Genomic DNA, 20920 nt, shown 5'->3' with positions numbered 1-20920 from the left:
CATGAAAACAAAGCTGCTTTCTTTCCAACTAAGACATCCCTTCTTAGAGGTTCTGAGCTCCAAATCACATGCTGATGACCATTCACTGTGCAAATACCTTCATGTGATTAAATGAGGATGAATAATGAGAATTTGATAACCAGCTTATTTTTTAAAAACATACTAGGAAACATTCAGCTGGCATTCTTTGTAGTGGAGTTTAGCTAACAGGAAATAAATCTAACCTTCGCAAAGGAGAGTGTTGCATTTTATGTTCATACAACTATAGACGAAGACAGAATTTAAAACATCAGCAGAAGGAAAAAGTCATATTTCTATTTTAGTTCAATAAACAATTATCATAAGTAATGTGAGTAATAGTCAAAGCTAAAGCATCCTAACATAACTTACATGTCTGCAAAGAAGCAGAAAAGTAAGTGTGACTGCAGAATCAAAACAGTACCTGGGAGCCTTCTTCATTATAATGCCTTGCATTTCGGAACATGAGCTTCATGTCTTCAATCATGGCTTCTTCCCCTACATACTTATCATTGCGGATGTTGTGTTCTATCATTTTCAAGTCCATTGGTTCCAAGATAATTTTATAATAGTCTGGATAGTCCTTTTTGGATGGCTTAACCATAAACAGATCACAGAGCCGTCTGCCTGTGCCCGGTTCTCGAGCTTCCAGAACTGCATTGTATAAGATCTTCATTCGTTGCTTTCGTATATTCTTTTTACTGTTAGATTAAGGAAAAGAACGAAAAGGAAAAGAATAAATGTCAGGGGCTCTTTTCCCCGCTTCCAATACTAATACCAAAATGACATTATCCTCTACCATGAAAAAACAACCACAACCACCTAAAAACACACACGAGAAGTTCAACATTAAGACAGTGTACTAGAAACACAGGTCCACTTGCAAATAATGACAGCATTGTAACCAGCAGTCTGCTAAATAAACAGAAAACCAACTTTAAGATATGATTTTTCTCTCATTCACCTTGAAGTTTAAGTGTTCTACAGAATAAACCAAATAACTAGTTTTCAAGAGTGCAAAGGTCAAAAGGAGCTCTAAGCACTTTCCAGCTTCAGAGAAAACAGATCAGTCAAGACCTCAAGATCTAGTGCAAACAGTGAAACACCCCCCAGCCAGTATCTTCATGACTACCTCTGCTGAATACAGAATATCAAAGACTTGAGCTATTTATCTTGGAATAATGCTGTACCTTCTTCAGTACCAGATACAAGAAAATAAGGACATCAAGAATGTAGTAGAAAGAAGGCTCTGAATTGCTTAAATATATGTCAACCACAGTCAAATAAAGTTACAAGTCAATAAAGTTCACCAAAACTGCAAACCCAGGTAGAAAATGGCTACATACATGCTATCACCACAAACTTTACAGTCATCCTATGTGTAGCTATTATGGTTGTCTCAAGAAATCTGACAGCACAACCAAGACACAGCTTATCAGGAAAACAGTTATACATGGCTCCCTGTACATATACTACAGGATCTATAAGCTAATCAGGTAAGGGAGAGGAAAGCTTATGCTAATAATGTATCATCTCAGCTCAGATACCGTGGCACTCTTAGAAATGCACTTTCTACAAAGTCTTTTAAACCAGCTTCCAAACTGCAATCTCTGTAAGACTTATTCAAGTAGTTATAACTTTCACCATATTATCAGTAAAGGCAACAACAACAACAAAAACTATCTTCATTAGCAGAATATGCAAAACATCACTGTACAACTTGCTAGAAACCAAACTGCATCACAGATTTTCCATCATCTGGATCTTTTCCTCCTACATTTAAAATATACCTAATCCAGCATAGTCTCATGCCTCAGATAGCTCTTGCTCCTTGGTGAGGTCAGCAAATTAAGTAATGAAAATTAATGTCATACCATGTAAGAAAATTCAAAATGTATCTTCTATAGGTTAAAAACTTTTTTCTGCATTATTTTCACTGCTGGAAACCATTAGTGGTTCATACTAGCAGATGAGCAATGCTAGAACAGAGACATGCTTCTGAGTTCCACATTTCAACATGTTTCCAAGTTTCAACATTTAATTCAATGGAGGTAGGTAAAGCAAAACCAAAGCAGAAATAGTAAAAGGCCTGCCAATAAAGGGGGACATAAAAGGGGACATTCAAACAACTCTCTTTTGTGTCACTATTATTTTCACAATGGGATGAATGTTGCCTGGGTTATTAGTTTCCTTTTTCAGCAACATTTTGGAATTCCTCTCAGTGCGTCACTTCTGCTATCAGCAGCATTTACAATCTTCTTTTACTTCCTATCATTCAGCAAGTGAAACTGATAACAAGTATTGAACTGACAACATCAAAAGCATTTTCAGGTTCTCTTCAGGCATGAGGAAAATAAAATAATTTTGATTTCCCTTATCGATGAACACAACTTTTTCTCTTTTACTGTTCTGAGATGACAAGGCCTGACAGATTTTTTCTTTTAGGCATTTCAGTATTCTCTTGCACAAGGTGATCAAAAACCACATAGGGTTAAATGACACTGATGACAGTTTGACTTACTTGATTGGGTTAGTACTTCTCTTTGAATCTGAAGATCACAAAACTAGCTATTTTTACAATTTGTTCCTTCCAGATCTTCACTTGGTACTGTGGTCTCACCACTCAGCACCTTTCTTCTTGCTAGCATCCCTAGACTGTAGTACCTAAGTCCATGTTAACATTTTATCTCTGCAGATAGTTTGAGTACACATTGTTGCACTTACTTGATTGCTCTTAAGTGAGTCTTTGCTGATGCTCTATTTCATTCCCTTCCTCCCCCCAACAACTGCTGTTACTTTGACAAAAAAAGAACTAAAAATACAGGAAGCTGAAGGTCATAAGCAACACCAAAGAAAGATCCTGAATTACAGTTTTACACTGGCAGTTGCTACTATTGCAATAATATTATCAGAAGTCAGAACTTATTTCAAATGATACCATGAGGCAGACTAGAGAAACTATCCCTTGTTGGAGTGAAACGCATCACTAGTATTAATTACTCAACAGCTATCATTGTTAAAGAATGCTTTCCATAAATCATTATTATTGCTCACTAAAAAAGAGTATATTTTAAATAATTGTGAATTTTGTTTACATTACAGTATCCAGAATAATCAACCTGTTATACTCATTATAAAAATTATACAGTTTATCTATTTGTCAGATATCCTCCTCAGCCCAGCCACTGACAGGTAGGTAACCAAAGAGTGCAAATTCAGAAGGGAGAGAGAAACAATCCTCTAACACTAATGATGAAAACTTCTCAAGCAGAGTTTGGGTCATGGAAAATGAAAATGTTTATGCCAGGAGACTTCACCAAATAAAAATATTTGTACAGTAATACTATAAACTTTCAAAAAATTTATTCAACTATAGTGTTAACTTTAATTACATTCTGAAATTGCTATCCAAACTACATAAATAGTCATATACTGGAGAAGTAGTAGAAAAGAAGCAATAATTGCTAACAACCTGTGAAGACAGTCCACACACTAGGCTAAAAAAAATAAAACACAAATAAAAATCCTGAAATCCACTGACAAAAATCACCTAATTCAGTGCAACTACAGTGTCCATGCCACTTACTGAAGTTATGTTGACAACTGCCAACTAATAGGCCAAAAAAGGAAAATAAAGTCAGCAAATAGTTTTGAATTAATTAGAACGAACACTTAATCAGGTTAAGTTTCACAATTACAAATCCTTACACAAATGGCTAAAAACCATGGCTTAATATTCTCTTTAGCAAATAAAAGATGTAGCACTGTCATGGTCAGCAGGAGCTACAGAAGTGCATACCTTTTCCTTTTTGAACTTCCAGTATCAGATGTAGCAGAAGAAATCATACTGTCCCCATCCTCAATGTCATCTCTCCTAGCAAGCTCCTTCTTCTTTGCCTGAAAAAAAGAACAAATCCCTGAAGCCAAACTCACTGCTGGACATTTTCAGAACAGTATTAAACATCAGAACAGATCAGATGCAGAAAGAAAGATACAGCTATGGGTTTTGAGACTAAACCACCATCAAAACATTTCCAGTGATTTCTTTAATATAAGTTGGCCGACATAAAATAGGAGTATAATTATTTTTAACTGTCAGAAGAATTTTTGAGGAACCAATTTGAAAACAATGCCATTTCAGACTGCAGCACTTAGCTAGAATACTTCATGAAATTTGAAGTGTTTTAGCATCCTCCAGTTACCTGCAAACCCTAAAAAAAACCCCACATCATCAATTTTCTCACAACTTAATTGGGTTAAGAGTCATAGTAAGGAATAAAAGTGACCAAAAGAAATCACAGAAGGCAGCAGGTGTGCTGAAGAAAAATCACCCTACGATGCTCTTCATTCCCATACTTCCCTCTAAGCAAGAAAATACTACTGCAAATACAGGTCTAGTTAAAAATTATTTTGGAAGAATATTCATTGGGGAAATAAATTCACATGTGAAGTTATATCCTTTTGATTGTTCTACTCCACATACCTGCATAACCTGCTGCATTTTCAGTACTCTTTTATAGATGGCAGAATTGGGAACATTGTAGCGCTTGGCATTTTCAAACATCAAGTTCAGATCAGCCTCCAACTGATCTAAAGTTTCATATTCATGGTTCTTCAGTTTTGTTCTGCAAAAGAGAAATACCAGTTAGATATTTCACAAGTTATACATTGCAAAAGAGTTCTTTAACATCTTCATTTTCACAATAAATCAATATCCAAAGTGCTCTAATTACAGGAACGTGTCTTCTTTTTCTGATGCTGCAGTAACATCTTCCAATTGTAACTATATTAGGGAAACATATCTCCTCTTAAAGAATGATTTTAATAATTCTGAAAGCTTCCCTCTTGAAAGTTGTGCAGACTGAAGTCCTGTTTTCATACTCAAACGAGATGTGGTACAGATGAGGCAGAAGCACAACCTGCTGAGAGTACTCCACTACACCTCAGCTGTGACCTGTAGGTCCTGGGTATGACGTCAACGCGATGGGTTAGCTCCGCACAGCCATGACTTCCCTACACACCAATCCCACTCATCTTCAGTGAGAACCAAAAGTGCGCAACACCTCTCATGTTAAAACCCCCTCCAATATTCGCCTTCTCTTAAAACCACCTGGCTGTTGATTGGTGCTACCCACAAAGTGCACTTCATGTGAAAACAGTTAGAAGAGGACTAACAACAAAAAAGTCATTTTTCATATGCTAAACAGATGAATCAGTGCACTAAGTCTGACAATAACTGAATGTGTTTTCTCATATTTCCTTGCACAAGTGGTTAAAGTTCTAGCCAACTTTTTTAAACCTTCCAACACCTCATTAAACACAACAGAATATAGTAATCTGCAACAACACAAAAACCAAACCCTATCACAGCTGCAAAACACAGTCATCCTCCTTCACATCTCCTTCCTCGCCTGCTTGCTTGTCACAACCACCCGTTATGTACCACCTTTAAACCTAGTCTGGTTTCCACAGCACCTAGCTGAACGCAAACCTGCCTGATGGAACATAAGCACTACCACAAAATAAATTTAATACAGTATCTTTTAGTCCTAAACCTTACCTGCCAATGTGACCTTACAGCTGAACCAGTGAACAAAGAGTAACCATGTTAAACTTGGGTTAAACAGACTCTTCACTGGTCACTAAGGATGAGGAAGTCACAGCTGGATTAAACACGGCTCGGAGTTGAAACTGCTATAAAAACTACTGAGAAGTGCACATGTGTCTATAAAGCTGTCATGATGGAAATACATTTTGCAGGAAACATCCAACTAACTGCACATTGCCAGGATGGCAGCTGCATGCGCCTTACTGAAATGTAGCGTATTTCTTTTTCATTTCTTTCAGATCTGAAGAACTAGTATGTCCTCAATGATTATGAGAAAAGCGAAAAACAATTTTGGACGAATATCCTAAATGTAAGATGTGGAGAAAATTACTTGTTGCCATTCTCATTTAAAATGAACCATTTTAGGTTCATGTACCTTTTTTAAGACTTCAAGACATCAGTATCTTGCAAACCTTTATGCATTATTTTTTATATTATTTTTAATGTTTCCAACTGAAGCAACAGAAAATCAAAAAGCTTTCCTGTCAGCTTCACTCACTCTGCAAATCCAAAAAAAGGAGAGTTACCATGTTGTGGTTTAAGCCTAGCCAGCAACAAAGCACCATGAGGCCGCTTGCTCGCTCCCCGTCACCCCATGGTGGGATGGGGAGAAGAAAACATGAAGAAAAGCTTGTGGGTTGAGACATGGACAGGGAAGGATCACTCACCAATTACAGTCACGGGCAAAAAACAGGCTCAACTTGGGGAAAAAACAAAATCAATTTAATTTACTACCAGTCAAATCAAAACAAGGATATTAGGAAGTAAAACCAAACCTGAGAACAGCTTCCCCTCAGCCCTCCCTCCTTCCCACCTCAACTCCCCTCCCGGTTCTCTCCACCTCCTCCCTCCAGTGGCACAGGGGGCCGGTTCCTCACACCTTGACTCTGCCGCTCCTTCCTCCTCAGAGGAAGGACTCCTCACACTCTTCCCCTGCTCCACCGTGGGGTTCCTCCCACTGGAGACAGTCCTCCACAAACTTCTCCAGCATGAGGCCTTCCCACGGGCTGCAGTTCTTCACGAACTGCTCCAGTGTGGGTCCCTTCCATGGGCCGCACTCCTTCAGTCACAGACTGCTCCAGCGCGGGCTTTCCCATGGAGTCACGGCCATCTTGGGCGGCCTCTGCTCCCCCGCTCCCCTCCTGGGCTGGGGGGACAGCCTGCCGCCTCACCGCGGGCTGCGGGGGCATCCACCTCCTCAGGCGCACCTCCTCCCCTCCTTCTTCACCGACCTCGGTGTCTGCAGAGGGGTTCCTCTCACATTCCAATCCCCTACTTACTACAGGTTTCCCCCCTTAAATCTGTTCTCCCAGAGGCGCTACCACCATCACTGACTGGGTCGGCCTGGGCCAGAGACGGGTCCGACATGGAGCTGGGGAAGCTTCTGGCAGCTTCTCACAGGAGCCACCCCGGTAACCCACTCCCCTGCTACCAAAACACCGTCACACAAACCCAAAACATACCAATATAGTTTTCATTAGATTAGTAAAAAATACAAATAATAATAAAAAAAACAAACAAAACCACATACGCCCAAAAGCAAAAGAGTTTGGGTACCAGTTAAATTGCCATGAAGAAAAGGCAAAGTCAGTCTCCCATTTCTACCTTGTAAAACTCCAGCAACAATTATTTGCATATGTTAAGGAATATGTGACCGGTATTAAAAAAGTCAAAAACAAAATAAAAAGCCCATTAAATTCAGGATTATTTTGCCCTAAACCACTAGCATATGATGCATAGGCTCATAAATACTGAGGATGTAAACAATGAGTCTATTTCATGCTCTTGCCACTGTCTGGTACCAAACACTACAGGTCACCTTACATCTTCTGCGGCTAATTTGAACACTCTCTGTTACAGAAAGCAAAATCTATAGAATAAAATGTATGTAATTAATTCTTGTAGTCCAAGAAGCAATTACAGGACTTCAGCACATAAACACTTGTTGGTGTTACAGAAGCTAACACATCATTAAGAGAATACTCAAGAAAACATGGAATAGAAAGGCTTAAAAGCCTTGCATCAAAACCCCCAACTAATAAGCTCATAATTATCAAAAACATCAAAAGTGAGTTTTAATTTTTTCAAAACAGAATTCTTTAAGAACAGTCCAATTTGTCAAGGCACATAGGGTAATTAAGTATGTAAAACAAGAAGTAATTTCCTTGTTTAATGATGTTATTACAGATGTTTATAAAATAGACTCAAACTTTCAAAGGATTAATGGAAAACAAAAATAATGTCTAAAGGCAATTCTGCATCTTAGAAAAAGGTATCCAAGTCAGCTAAACTACTTTAGAGATTAAGAACATTTTAAAAAATTAATAATAAAAAAAAAAAGCAGCAAATCCTGTGTAGAAATCAATTAAGGAGCAGCACTGGGGAGAAATGCTGACCCAACAGATTTTTTTTCTCCCCTTGGATGTAGACAGTATCAGCATAATTTGTTTCCGAGTGGAAACACAGAGTGACGATTTTGCAGAATTAGGCTCTAACTAAGAATCTAATAAAGTAAAGACTACCAAACTGCCTTAGATTTGAGTATTAAATACTTAAGATAAATGTCTAAAATGTCTCAATGCTTTTTACTGATAAAGGCAACTGCTGGAGGACAAGGAATCATGCTTCAGAAATCATAACAACCAAGCTGGGATAAAGTCCTCTCAAGATCTACTCTGCAGTTCATCCTTTTGCAAGTAAGCAAGTCTGTATGCAACATTCCTGCTTTTCAACTCCTGGCTCAAATTTTGTTTAAATATTAGTAGCACGTATTTTATAAACATTCTTGTGCAACTCTGGCATGGTTGCCTTCTTCCAGAGAACTAAAACAAGTTTTAAGAGAGTGGACAGCAGGAAGAATAAAAACTGTAAAAGTTTCTAGTCTTCAAATTAATTTACTAAATTAGAATTACAGAATTGCAAGTTCACATTTTGATTGTTGTTGCATGAGGTCTGGATTCAGCTTTCTGAAAGAGTAACCTAAAGGACTACCTCTTAATTGAAGCACCACTTCTTCAGTTCAGATTGTTTCTACCTACTACCACTTGGTACTACTCCTCTTTATCTGGAGTTGTTCTGTACCCAACTTAAAGCTGCTGTGAAAGAATCACTGAAGGTCTAGGATTACACTGACTTAAAAACTCAGCATCAATGACCATCCTCCTGAGATTAAAGCCAACAGACAACTCTATATCCTTATCACCTGTAAGTCCAGAATCTATGAAGTAACACTGTCAGCATGATACTATAAATCAGATTTACTAATTAGTAACATATCCTGATCAATGAAATTCTCTATGTTTAGGTGCCAGTTTTATCAAACTGAGGAAAGGCGGAATTTGCCGTATCCTTTGAAGCAGAACAAATTCAAAGCAAGGTGCAGGCAGAATAAGCAAGGCAATAGTGTTTCCTAGGGATTATATCCTGCCTGCAACAACTTTCTTTTTACAAAAAGAGAACTCTAAATCAGTCCTGTATGATTTCATGATATGGTAAAAGAAACTGGTGACTCTTCATATCAGCAGATCCCAAGCCACTTGACACTAACAAGCCTGGGATTTGGTTTACCTCTCCTCCCAGAGGCAGAGAGGTAGCTCATGCAGACCCCAGAACACCACTATCACATGCTTCATCTAAAAACATACACCACTTACTCCACATAGTCTTGGTATCCTATACTAGCTTCATCTGTATGTATTTAGGCAGTGACCTATGCATATTACAATGCAGCAGTCTAACCCTCAAGCAGCAAAAAGCAGAAAAAAAACCATAAGTTGCCATTAGTCCTAGAAATACTATCTATGTGCACTGATTCTCTGCTCTCTCATGACCCTGTAGAAACAAAATCTTTAGGCTGATGGAGAAGGTGAGGACCTTGACAGTAGCTCACATGTGAAGAAAAGCAGCTTATATCTTACTCCTTTAACTTTTAACCCAGAGCCAGAAGACAAGAGGAAGAGGAAACATTGCCTTAAAAAGGAAGGATGAGCTATCATTCAAATTATCTTACCAGGAAATAAAATATTGCTTCTATCAGCATTTGTTTATCCACACCAAATAATTAAGGTGCAGGCTATCTGACTTTAAGCAAACAACCTAGATTCACAGTTGTATTCATGAAAGGCCTGACGACAAAAGTAAAAATAAAGACTTAGCCCATATGGTCTGGAAAGATAAACGACTTCCAACCACACATATGAAGAATGAAAAAATGCATCGGCACAAAAGCAATCCTGTTCTAGTCTGCAAATAACCTCCTACCTTACCATCCTCTTCAATGCACTTGCTGTCAGCAAACAATAGGATGACTAAGAAAGTTATTCACAGAAGTACTTTGAACAGATTTAATTATACTCAAACTCAGCAGAACTCCAAGTATTGTGCCTTTTCTGGATTTAGAGCATGAAATGCAGCTTCACAATAAATTTTTAAAAAGCCATCCTTCCAATCTTGGAAGGAAAGAATTTTATAAACATCAGTTTATTTTGCAAAGCTAGGCTAAAACCAACCAAATCCACGGCTCTACAGAAAGTCACTGCTAGCATAATACAAACTAAACTTATACACTAGAAACCAAGAGAAATTTCTGTGAAACAATTGACAGTGATACAATTGTATCTGAAAGCATGAGTAAAACTTGGAAGAATATCTTTTTAAACATAATGATCTTCGCAAAATGAGGAAAAAAAGTAGTTTAAAAGGCAGGCTACGGTTTCATAAGGCCACTAAACCCAAAACAACACTGGCATGACATTTAATTTGGTCAAAATTAGAATAGTAATTAAAAAAACATACAGTAAGCTGGCACTCAACTCCCTAAAAGGTCTACTGGAAACTCATCAGCCCTTCCAGGTGGAATATCTGAAAGAACTGAAGATGAGAGATACTCTCTCCATATGATCAAAAGATCCATCTTATTAGACATATGCTATGCCTAAAAAATTCCTAGAAAACAAATTCAAACACATGGCTAAAAGCAGTTATCATGTAACTTCTTTTATTCAGAAATTGTGAAGTGCTAGTCCTGCCTCTTTAGGAAAAAAAACAGTAACAATGAATGCATACAATCAAGAAAGGCATCTGACAAATGTCCTATTGAGGAATGACAGTCGTCATCTTACAAAGTACGTTGGGAACCTTGCTTACTTGAACCTGTGATTTTATAAAGGCCTTACGTACAATATGCACAGAAAATACTTGCTAAGGTAGGAAAATTGGTTCCACAGAAGATTTAAAAAATGTACAATATTCAACAAATATTAAATTATATTAAGTGAAAAAGGAATGAAAGAACTGCTAAATCTCAGATGAAGTGAAAATTTACAAGGTATTCTAAGTATTACAGAGACATTATTTTCTCTGTAGAGAATATTTTCCCAATTGGCTCATTCATAAATGTAGCAAACTGAAACACTGTGTCATATTAGTTTTCCAAAGTCAATGTAATAATAAAATCTTAATGTAAATTTTAATTTTATTTAAATTAAGAACTTAATTTGTAATGGGCTTAAGCTCTGTTATTTAAAAAAAGAAAAAAATATGTCTATAAACCATTCAGGCTTTAACCCAGACAGAAGTCTCCATTACTTCAAAATAAGTTCCACTCCTTTATTTGCCATATTACTAGATGTGGTTAAATTATAAGGCAAAATATGCTTGACCAGGTGATCTTATTTACTATAAGTTCAACTCAAATAATTGATAATTAATCCAAAGGCAACAAGAGCCACTACAAATCTCACAGTTTCAGGAGAATCTCAGTACATCCCAGTGCAGTGAAATGTAGTGTTTAGATTCCTGTGCTGCAGACCATTGTCCAAAAGGATGCACGTTCATAAGAAAAATGCATTTCAAATCCCCAAATAGTAGACATCACACAAAACCAACTGTGTTTTACACTGGATCCATGCACTTTTTTAAACCTCAACTATAACCCCAGCTTCCTGGAGTGCAAGACACCAGGGCGTGCCAAAGAAGATACAGATTTCAGCGCTCGTGCACCCACACCACTCTCACCTGTGTTTTAGGAGAGAACTGCTGCCAGGGAATTCCCTGAAGCACTTCCCTCCTCTGGTGCAGGAAAGCCTGGCCCACTTTCCTTAGGGATCATACTTACTAATGCCGTAAAATTTAATAAGGAACAGAGTTCTTGTAAGCATGCCAGGATTTAGCACTTATGTACCAGGTAACTGAACAAATTCTCCAGCATTATTTCCTGACTATTCTTCCAGTCACTTATAATTACAGAATGACTTCTCACCAGCTACGTTAAGTTTGCAAAATAACCTCCACACCACGCACTTTTATCACATCTGAAAGTCACAGCCCTCACAGTGTCATGCCTTTCTTTTTAAATAGGATTTTCTTGTTCTACAGCTCTGAGTTTTGTCCTGTTTGAGGCAGGGAGTCTCATCAGTGTGTGTATGAACACCTGGTGGGAGGGAAGGAAGAGGGAGCCAGACTCATCTCAGCTGTGCCTACTGACAGGGTAACAGGAACAATTGAAACACATGAAATTTCATCTGAACACAAGAAAAAGAAGAAAAAAACAAAACTTTTTTTAGTTTTTATTGTGAGGGTGGTCAAACACTGGCACTGGTTGCCCAGGGAGGTTGTGGAGTCTCCATCTGTGGAGATACTCAAAACCTGACTGGATGTAGCCCTGGGCAATTGACTCTGGGTGACCCTGCTACAGCCAGGCATTGGACCAGATGATCTCCCTTCCGACCTCAGCTCTTCTGTGATGCTGTAAAAAGCAAGTCTGAGGAAACTAGCAGAAAACTAAAACGTAAAACTAAATGTGGGCATTACCTCCCACATCCAGGAACGGCTCGGGATCAGCACTCAGCTCAAATGACTGAGGTTTATAATGTTCATAAAGTGATTGAGAAGCTGGGATAGGTATAATGTACATCCCTTTAAAACAAAACATACCCATATTCTCCCTCTAGAAATCATATATTATTTTGTAAGGCTTTTCCTGCATTTAACACACACAAACTCCTGAAACACATGACCAGCTATAAAATTTGCAAGGGCCACACATTTCACAGTTCATTCTGGCAGGATAGCTTAGGTAGCCAGAGGCCAAAGCAAAACAGATACGAGACAGGAATGCCAGACTTCACTCCCAACACCTTCAACTTTACCTGGACAATTAATTTTTCTGTCCCCATCTGTGAACAGAAGACATGCTCTTTGTAAGTACACCTCAAAAAAAAACCAAAAATACAAAACACAAAAAACCCCACCACCACCAACAAAAAAATCCACTACAAAAAACCTCCACCCCTAAGGAGTGGCAGTTTTGAACACCTAAAGACATATTTGCAGTATCAGTAAAACCATGCTAGCTTCAGTTTTCCCTAAAGCACATCAATTAAGTACACATATGCATGACTTCAAGGCTTTTTAGGTATAGTAAAAAAGTGATGATTATGTGCTAATTTAAAGAACAGCTGAATTTCAGAATTTGCTAAAAGAAGTTAGACTATTATAAATACGTACTTTAACTTGCAAGCTACAAACACTATTTTTAAAAAGACTGTCCCTTCTTATTTTCTAAGCTCTCAGGCAATAAGGTAAGTCATTTTTTTCTACAGGTCTTCATATATTGGCATGGAATTTCTGTACTGCTCACATAGCCAGATGCAACCTGCTTAAACTGTAAGGAAAGTAGAAACACAGCTGCCTCTCTATGGCAAAGTATTTGTCCTATAACTGATATCAAGTATATTTTTAATGGAAAGTTTCTCCCATTTAAATCCATTTATACATAATTTGAGCCGATACTCTTTGGTACATTCAGACAAAAAGCTTCCTGACAACTGTCAATGATTTTTCTCAGTTTCACTTTTTTTTTTCCCATCAAGTACATTTTGTGCTTCGTTCAAGACAAGACACTTTCTTTGCCAAGCCAACAGCTGTACTATGAGATAAGAAAAAATGCTTTAAAGCCACTGACAGACAGATAACCAGTGTGGGAGCTCCATCCTTGCTCCCCAGCACATGCAAAACACCCTCTGACAGGTTACGATGGGGGGGGGAACCAAACCAAAAAACCAGCTTTGTTACCTTGTCTAGCAGATCATATTATCAAATATTACAGTATAACTAAAATTAACAGACCTATGTATTAGAGTGGATTTCAAACCCATGAAGAGTGTTAGGGTCCAATCCTCGCTCACTAAAGCTGGAGGACCAGCACTCCTGCAGTGTAGCTCAGGCAGGGACTGGAGCCCCAGTGGCCACTGAGCAGGAGGCCAGGGCCACCCAAGGCTGGTCAGTGCCATTAAGGTCTATTAATGCACTCAGGACCCTGACACATATCCATCATATTAGCTTATCTTGGACCACTAAAGAAAGATATGGCTCACTTCTTTTCACTCAGGTTTTTAATCTGACAACTGTGCTCTGGCAGTTGATGAACGCTTCATGGCTCACAGATTTATAAATGGTGTACTGCTTACTTCAGTCCAGACTAGCTACATCATGAATGCAAATAATTATTCTCCACAGTTATACTGTGACCTAGACAAAAGAAATATAATTGCAACTACCTTTCTACAATTCACATTGCTGAAGACTATTAACTTAAAAAAACATGGCAGTAAGAGGTAACCAAGCCATCAGGGTCAAGGAAAGAAAATAACGGGGGGTTCCACAGAAGCTTTCATCTCTGTTGCCCACCTAGCCTTCAGAATTATTGATATGGCAACCTTTCAGGCACATTACAAATGAAACGCCATGGAAAATAAACCCAATGGCAGCCATCTGTAAAAGATGGTCAAAAGACTGATGTAGACTGACTTGAAACAAGAAGCAACCAAATGTAGAGGAATGACGGTATACATTGCATTAGGTATCAACAACTTGACCACCAGATAGGATTCTGGAAATAAAAGAAACCCTTGAATAGTTTCCCACCAGGTAAGAGTTTGCATTCTGTTTTCTTACCTGATCTGCTGCAATGAAATAGGTGCTTTAATTTGCTGATAATAATCAGGATACTTTTTCTTGGAGGGCAAGTGGAAAAAGGGTTCAGATATGAGCTGGCCCTGATTATTTCGGCAACTTCTAACTGTGTCATAAAGCTGATAAAGAGGATTAGAAGTGTCCATGAAGGAAGTAATGCTCTCGGCTTCAGATTCTCCCTCTTCGTAACGAGCAGCAGCTGCACAGAGAGAAAGGAAAAACAGGAAAATCAGCAGGACAACTCAGAGTGGGTTTTTTGGTTGACTTTTCATGTGGATAAAGATCTAAAACAGAAGAAAAGCCAGTCCCTCAATCAAGGGTGTTCAGCCACTCTCTGGCAGTCAGATTCATACCTCAGAAAAGGACATCACAAATATATCTTACAAGCCTCAAACTAACAAAAAAAAAAAAAAAGCACTTTATCTAGGTATTGCAATCTCTCTTATCAGATTGAGACTTCAGTTCTGTCACTGGTAATACACCCTTGCCACCTACAAGTGCTGAGAAGTGTTCATACATGAGACTACATAACAGGACTATTCAGCCACACACTACCTATACAACAGCTATGTCCTTATTTACCCATCAAGCCATTAATACTAGTATTTGTGCTAAATATATTTGTATATTGAACTACTACCACTCTGCTATCTGACAAGAGCTCACTACAAGAATACAAACTGACAAACTATGTCTGGAATTTTCAAAGGTGCCTAGCCAGTTGAGCAAAATGGCCAAATTAAAAATGAATTTTTGCACATATATTGAAAAGGTGACTTCAAAACTTCTATAACCCTTTAGACCATATTAATCACAGCTCAATTAAAAAACTGTGAAGTTTAGCAGAAAAAACTGACACTAAAGCCTGAAGGTACACTTCTAATATATGCAGCAAAATGAAGGAGAAATAAATATTTTAGAATTGTTAAATAATTAGCATAAACATTTCATAATAAAGTATTTACAAATGTTATAGTAAACTTTTCTAGTTATCTATATGAAGCATATGTGTATGCTTCATGATTAAGATGAATGAAAGAAATGCTATGAAGAACTAACACTGCAGATAAAATTGGAAGAAACATTACATGAGCAACAGAAACACAACAGGAATGAAAATACACTGGTAGTGGAAATATAGGATGGGAAGCAATAAATGGCAAACCCTTGCATGCTTCTCACTAACACAAATGATGTCATTTGTACCTTGCAAAAATGCATAACACAAAATCTACGTGGTTTTGCACATATTAGAGTTAAATTATTCACCCTTTTTCCCCTCTCATGAGTTAAAGTTTGAAGGAAAGCTTGGCAGACAACACACTGGGTAATTCAGTTACACAAAAGACAGTTCTCTAACACTTACGCCAAGTTTCCAGCTGGCATTTTCATTATTGCTCAGTGGAGGCTGGCAATGTTTCAAGCTTTCTATCCAAGTTCAGTAAAGACATATTGAAATGATGACAAAGACAGGGGACACTGACTGCATAACATAGTACTATCATTTTTCCTCTGCAGTCTGACATTGCAGATCTGTGTGAGTGTATGACGCATGGGTCCTACCAGACAAGTTAGATGCAAGCTAAAACACAAGCAGACCTCAGTAGACATGCAAACACACAATGAAGATGTTCATTACTGATTCAGGGAGGACACTCAAAATTATCCTAATTATGTATCTGAATGCCAATCAGCATCACTTAATGGTGTAGCATCTACTACACAGTAGCCAGCAAAGCAGGAGCTGGACAGAATAACTCGGGTAGAAACAAAAGATTGGAGGTAGCACTATGTTTTCCTGTACCTAACATATCAACCTGAACATGGAGATAAATGCTAACAGCTAAGAGAATGCCATCAGGTAAAGTAAGTTTCCAAAATAGATTATGCAGCAAAATATTGTCTTTGGTTTTGTTTACTTAAACAGTTCGGTTCTGAGTGCTCTATCAAAAAGTAAGAAACAAAACAGAAAAAGCAGAACTTGTTTCTATGAAAGAGAAAAAATAAGAAACTAGTCAAGTATATTGCTATTCTCTGACACGTGGCAGCCAGCAACAAAGCAGTTCAATACCCTAAATGAGAAATGTACTTCCTTTGTATTAAAACTAGAACACTACTTTAGGGAGAAGGCACTCCCTAAAATAAAAATCTCAGTAAATTAAACAGGCACTAAAAGGAAAGTGTTTATACAATATTGTAATACAGCTATAAACATTTCGTTCTGATGTGTATATGTTCTTTAAAAGCGATGTGTCAAACATATATTCTCACATACTCAGAAAATGATAGTGTTCTGCCAATATGAAAACTGTTCTCTTAAGAACTGAAGAATGTATTATTCAGATCAGAAGACAGAAAAATCCATATTTTGCTATGGAACAAACAATCTAATGCAAGACTGTAGATTCTTTAATATGCAGTAGCACCAGGTCCCATATCCCCACCAAGCACACGCTGGCAGTGGAGAGTAACAGTCAGTTATTCCCCTTTTCATGCAGCTGTTACCACAACTATAGTTAGCAGATACAGGAAAAAAACCACCCGCAGTATACCATAACCACAAAATATATGCCATTCAACAATCCCAAACAAAATGTATTTCCTGCTGTTCATTCCATACCACAGTGACTGTTTCCTAACGAAGGGACAGCTTCATAATGGAGTGATGTTAAATTAACTCCACTGCAAAAGGAGGAAGCCGACTAATTTACAATGTGAACTGAGCTTTATTATCAGATATAAATGCATATAACATATACATGTACTCTTACTCAGAGATGAGGCAGAAAAAGAGCAAAGAGGAGAGCATTTGAATGTATATGAAAGAAAATTAGTCATTACTCAGTAAGTGATTCGCTTTAAATACTGTCTCATTTTTGGTCCCAAAGCACATAGACAAAAATGAATGCTCTAAATCCAACGGAAGATAGATGCTCGTAAAACCAAAAGCAGCATCCAGTCTCAAAGCATTTCTAAATTAAATAAATAAAATAGCTTTATTACAAAATGAAATACTTATTTGTAAGTAATAAATAATGACCATCTAAGCCTGCCTTTACAGATTTATAATGAGGAGCAAAGGAGCTGCAGAAGCTGCTCGTGTCCAAGTACATTTGAGCTGGAAATCTTCTACAAGCTCCATCACACCATGACACCCTCTGAAACTAAGGATAAACTCCAAGTTGGAAACAGGTATTTTTCATTGCTTAGGCAACTGCTGCAATCAAAGAAGCTCATAAAGATTTAGTTCTCTGTATCGAGAAGGAGAAAGTTCTCTTAACTTTCAGTCATGCAGCCTAGTTCTCACTTATTTTAACAAGTGTTAGAGGAAGGAAAAATATGAGATACCAGAGCAACTAATAAAAAGACCACTTGGTTTAAATAAAAATTCTTTTCATGTGGAGACTGAAAGCATAGGGATGTCCAAGTAGTGCATTGGAGGGACAGAAAATCTTACAGGTGACAGATGTCTGCCAAAAAAATTGACATTGCCTCTTAGGTAAATGTAATAAAGATAGAGCTTCAACAGCAGCAAGGCAAAAATCTCAGATGCTTATGCAAGGCTCCATGAAAATGACAGTAATGTCTATAGCAAAGGTGGCACCTGAAAGCAGTTAAATCACTTCAAGAATTGAAATCACAAAAATGTAAAAAGCTATGCATTTTTACAGAATTATAATTTGCAAAAATAGCAGCTAACAATCACACTGAACCAAGCTAATAAATACTCCTCACACCTCCCAGAAAGCAGCTGCTCTGAAGCAGTAACTGAACTCTGGACTAACCAGGAATAAAAATGCTTTTGCTTGCAGCAAGATCTAAAATGATCCAAAAAATTCTACAGCATATCCATCCACTAGGAAACAGTGGTGAGTACAGTTCAATTATCAGGTGTGAAATAAATGCCCCAAAAATATATATTGAAGCGATGCATCATTTCACATCAATGCAGAAATAATGTAAACAAAAAAATAAAACAATGGTATACGTACAAAAACATTTTGGAAACCTGCTCTGAGATGAATGCAAGGAATTTACTGAGACAGTAACTATCAAGGCAAGCTAACTTAAAAGACAACCACCTATAACAATTTATGACCAATACTGAAATATCTGTTATAATGCATACATTACACCATATATGCTTATAGTATAATGCTAAAGAATGCTTAGTATGAAACTAAGGATGCTGTATGAAGGTATGCCTTTTTATGTGCTTTTGTTTTAACATAAAACTTCATGCAAGACTTCACGACTGCTAGGCTAGACCAGGTATTTCTGAATTAAGTTCTAACATTAATCTATCCTTATACCTCATATAGATTATCTTCACCTTAAAAAAATAAAACCTGACAGGTACTTAGAAAACCCAATGGCACAAGAGAGAACAAGCCAGTGTGAACAAGATTTCTCTCAAACAATTGCAGTGCTATAAATCTCCTTCACTGCAAGGAGCACCCAGTGTCTTCTCCTCTGTTTCATATCCGAAAGAATAAAAACAAGCAACAGTTTCCTAAAGCCTGCATGAGTATACTTGGAAACACACACACTAAATTCAAAACATGCAAACAAGTTTGGCCTACCCTGTCTTACCAGCTGTACATTTATAAATTTGTACTTAAGAGGAAACAGGGACTGGATTTAACAGAATTACAGGGTGAGTTTGGAAACACCGCAAAATATTTTTGAAACAAAGATATCTGAATGTATTGGGAGCTCTACAGTTTTGCTTATTCCAAACATTTTAATTAAAGAAAATAGAGAAACTGCATTTCAGTTCCTACCAGCCAAAGCTGCATCCTCATCACTTTCTGATCCATATTGCAATGCCATGGTTATTGCTGATAAACGATCCCCTTGGGCTGATCTTTTGTTACTATAAAAGAGAAAAAGTTAAAAAAATGTGCAAAATTAAAAAAAAAAAAAGGTTATCATGTTAACCATTAACAGTCACTCAGAGTGTGTAAGTAAACAAGTGAAGCTCATGACGGTTGCCTACATTATCAGAATACAGACACGACTATGCAAGAAAAGACTGGAGCCCTTAACAAGAGAAACTGTTAATGACCCCATGAGTCTGCCTCTATTTTAAGAGGCAGTCCATCAGACTGAAAAACTGGACACAATCAGAAAGTTAGAGCTCAAGCTAGCTATCTTCTGTCTTATTTTGAATACTTGAATATTTGAATTACTGGGGGAGAAGGGGGATGATAATAAGTCCCTCCCAATTAATAACTTTGTTATTTGATCCTGTTTTATAGGGATTTGTCTACATGAAGGAGTTCAGCACACTGTAAGCGGTATATGCTATCTCCTCCCATTCCCCCATCCCCACCTTAGGCATTTTCAGCACACAGAGCGCCTGTATGTGAAGCAGCTTCCTCTGCTTTCTATAAGTCAGCATCCATGCTGGGTATGGTCTCATACAGACTTCTTCAGTATCCCTCTCTTCCTCCCTTTTGTCCCAAACCTGGGCCACAGCATTTCATACCCACACTGTAGGCTATGCCTGACAATCTCTGCTTTTTTACTATGTCAGCTCTTTAAGCACCTTTAGCAATGGGCTCAGCCTTGCCCTGTGGGAGCAAAGTGAAGACTGGCAAAAAGCAGATGGGTTGCTTAAAATGACACCAGCTCTGTACAAATGCTGAATCCCTTAAACACCCTTGCAGCTGCTGTGTAAAACCATGGTTTCAGAGTATACGCACAGGGAATTGACCAGGAGTAGTACTGTTTCAAGACAGTAACCCAGAGACTGTAGACACGAGGCCTCTGCTAGGTACCAAAATTCTCAACTGTTGACTGAAAGAACAAACCAGAAAGCCTCCAGTAACCCAGTCTACTCAGCAAGTTTGCCATAAATGCATCTCAAATGCAATACTTTCTTTTTACAGGCTTCATTGTTTTCCACCATGCATCTCTTAATTATTTAGTCCTACTTATTATTTCTTTTTAGTCTCCAAATATAATTCTTTAGGTTTACAACACATTCCATGGTTTTTTTCACCTGCTTTATTTTGTAATGAAGCTTAACATATTGTTCTTCAGAACATTTCTAAGGAAATAATAGCATACAGAGTATTTCACAACAGGTGTTTTGCAATGTTAAATATAAAATCAAACATGGAAGAGTAATTACAGCAAAGTAACATTAAATAATACTTAATAGATATTTGACTGAAATATATTTGAATCTAAAAAGTCTTTGAGTCAATATTGAAGAGCACTCTCAAATAAAACAAACAAACAAACAACCCCAAAAAACACCCAAACAAAAAACCCCCGAAGTTTTATTAATTCCATATGATGACGACCCAGCTT

General features: G+C 37.7%; 1 protein-coding gene across 5 annotated transcripts in view; it reads right to left on the bottom strand.

Moving 5' to 3' along the window:
• The window catches only part of PBRM1 (polybromo 1), a 65243-nt gene that overhangs the window by 33916 nt on the left and 10407 nt on the right, over positions 1 to 20920 (bottom strand). For all 5 annotated transcript variants that reach the window (XM_010561598.1, XM_010561600.1, XM_010561603.1 and 2 more), the window contains 5 exons: positions 19384 to 19475; positions 14582 to 14798; positions 4502 to 4643; positions 3818 to 3915; positions 443 to 719 (listed from right to left, as the gene is read on the bottom strand). In XM_010561598.1, the coding sequence (XP_010559900.1) occupies positions 443 to 719; positions 3818 to 3915; positions 4502 to 4643; positions 14582 to 14798; positions 19384 to 19475 (826 nt within the window). The remainder of the gene's footprint in view (positions 1 to 442; positions 720 to 3817; positions 3916 to 4501; positions 4644 to 14581; positions 14799 to 19383; positions 19476 to 20920) is intronic.

The sequence above is a fragment of the Haliaeetus leucocephalus genome, unplaced genomic scaffold (assembly GCF_000737465.1).
Source record: "Haliaeetus leucocephalus isolate CR32 unplaced genomic scaffold, Haliaeetus_leucocephalus-4.0 Scaffold148, whole genome shotgun sequence".
Lineage (NCBI taxonomy): Eukaryota > Metazoa > Chordata > Aves > Accipitriformes > Accipitridae > Haliaeetus > Haliaeetus leucocephalus.
Note: the sequence above shows the minus strand (reverse complement) of the source record. Positions and strands in the feature narration are given on the sequence as shown.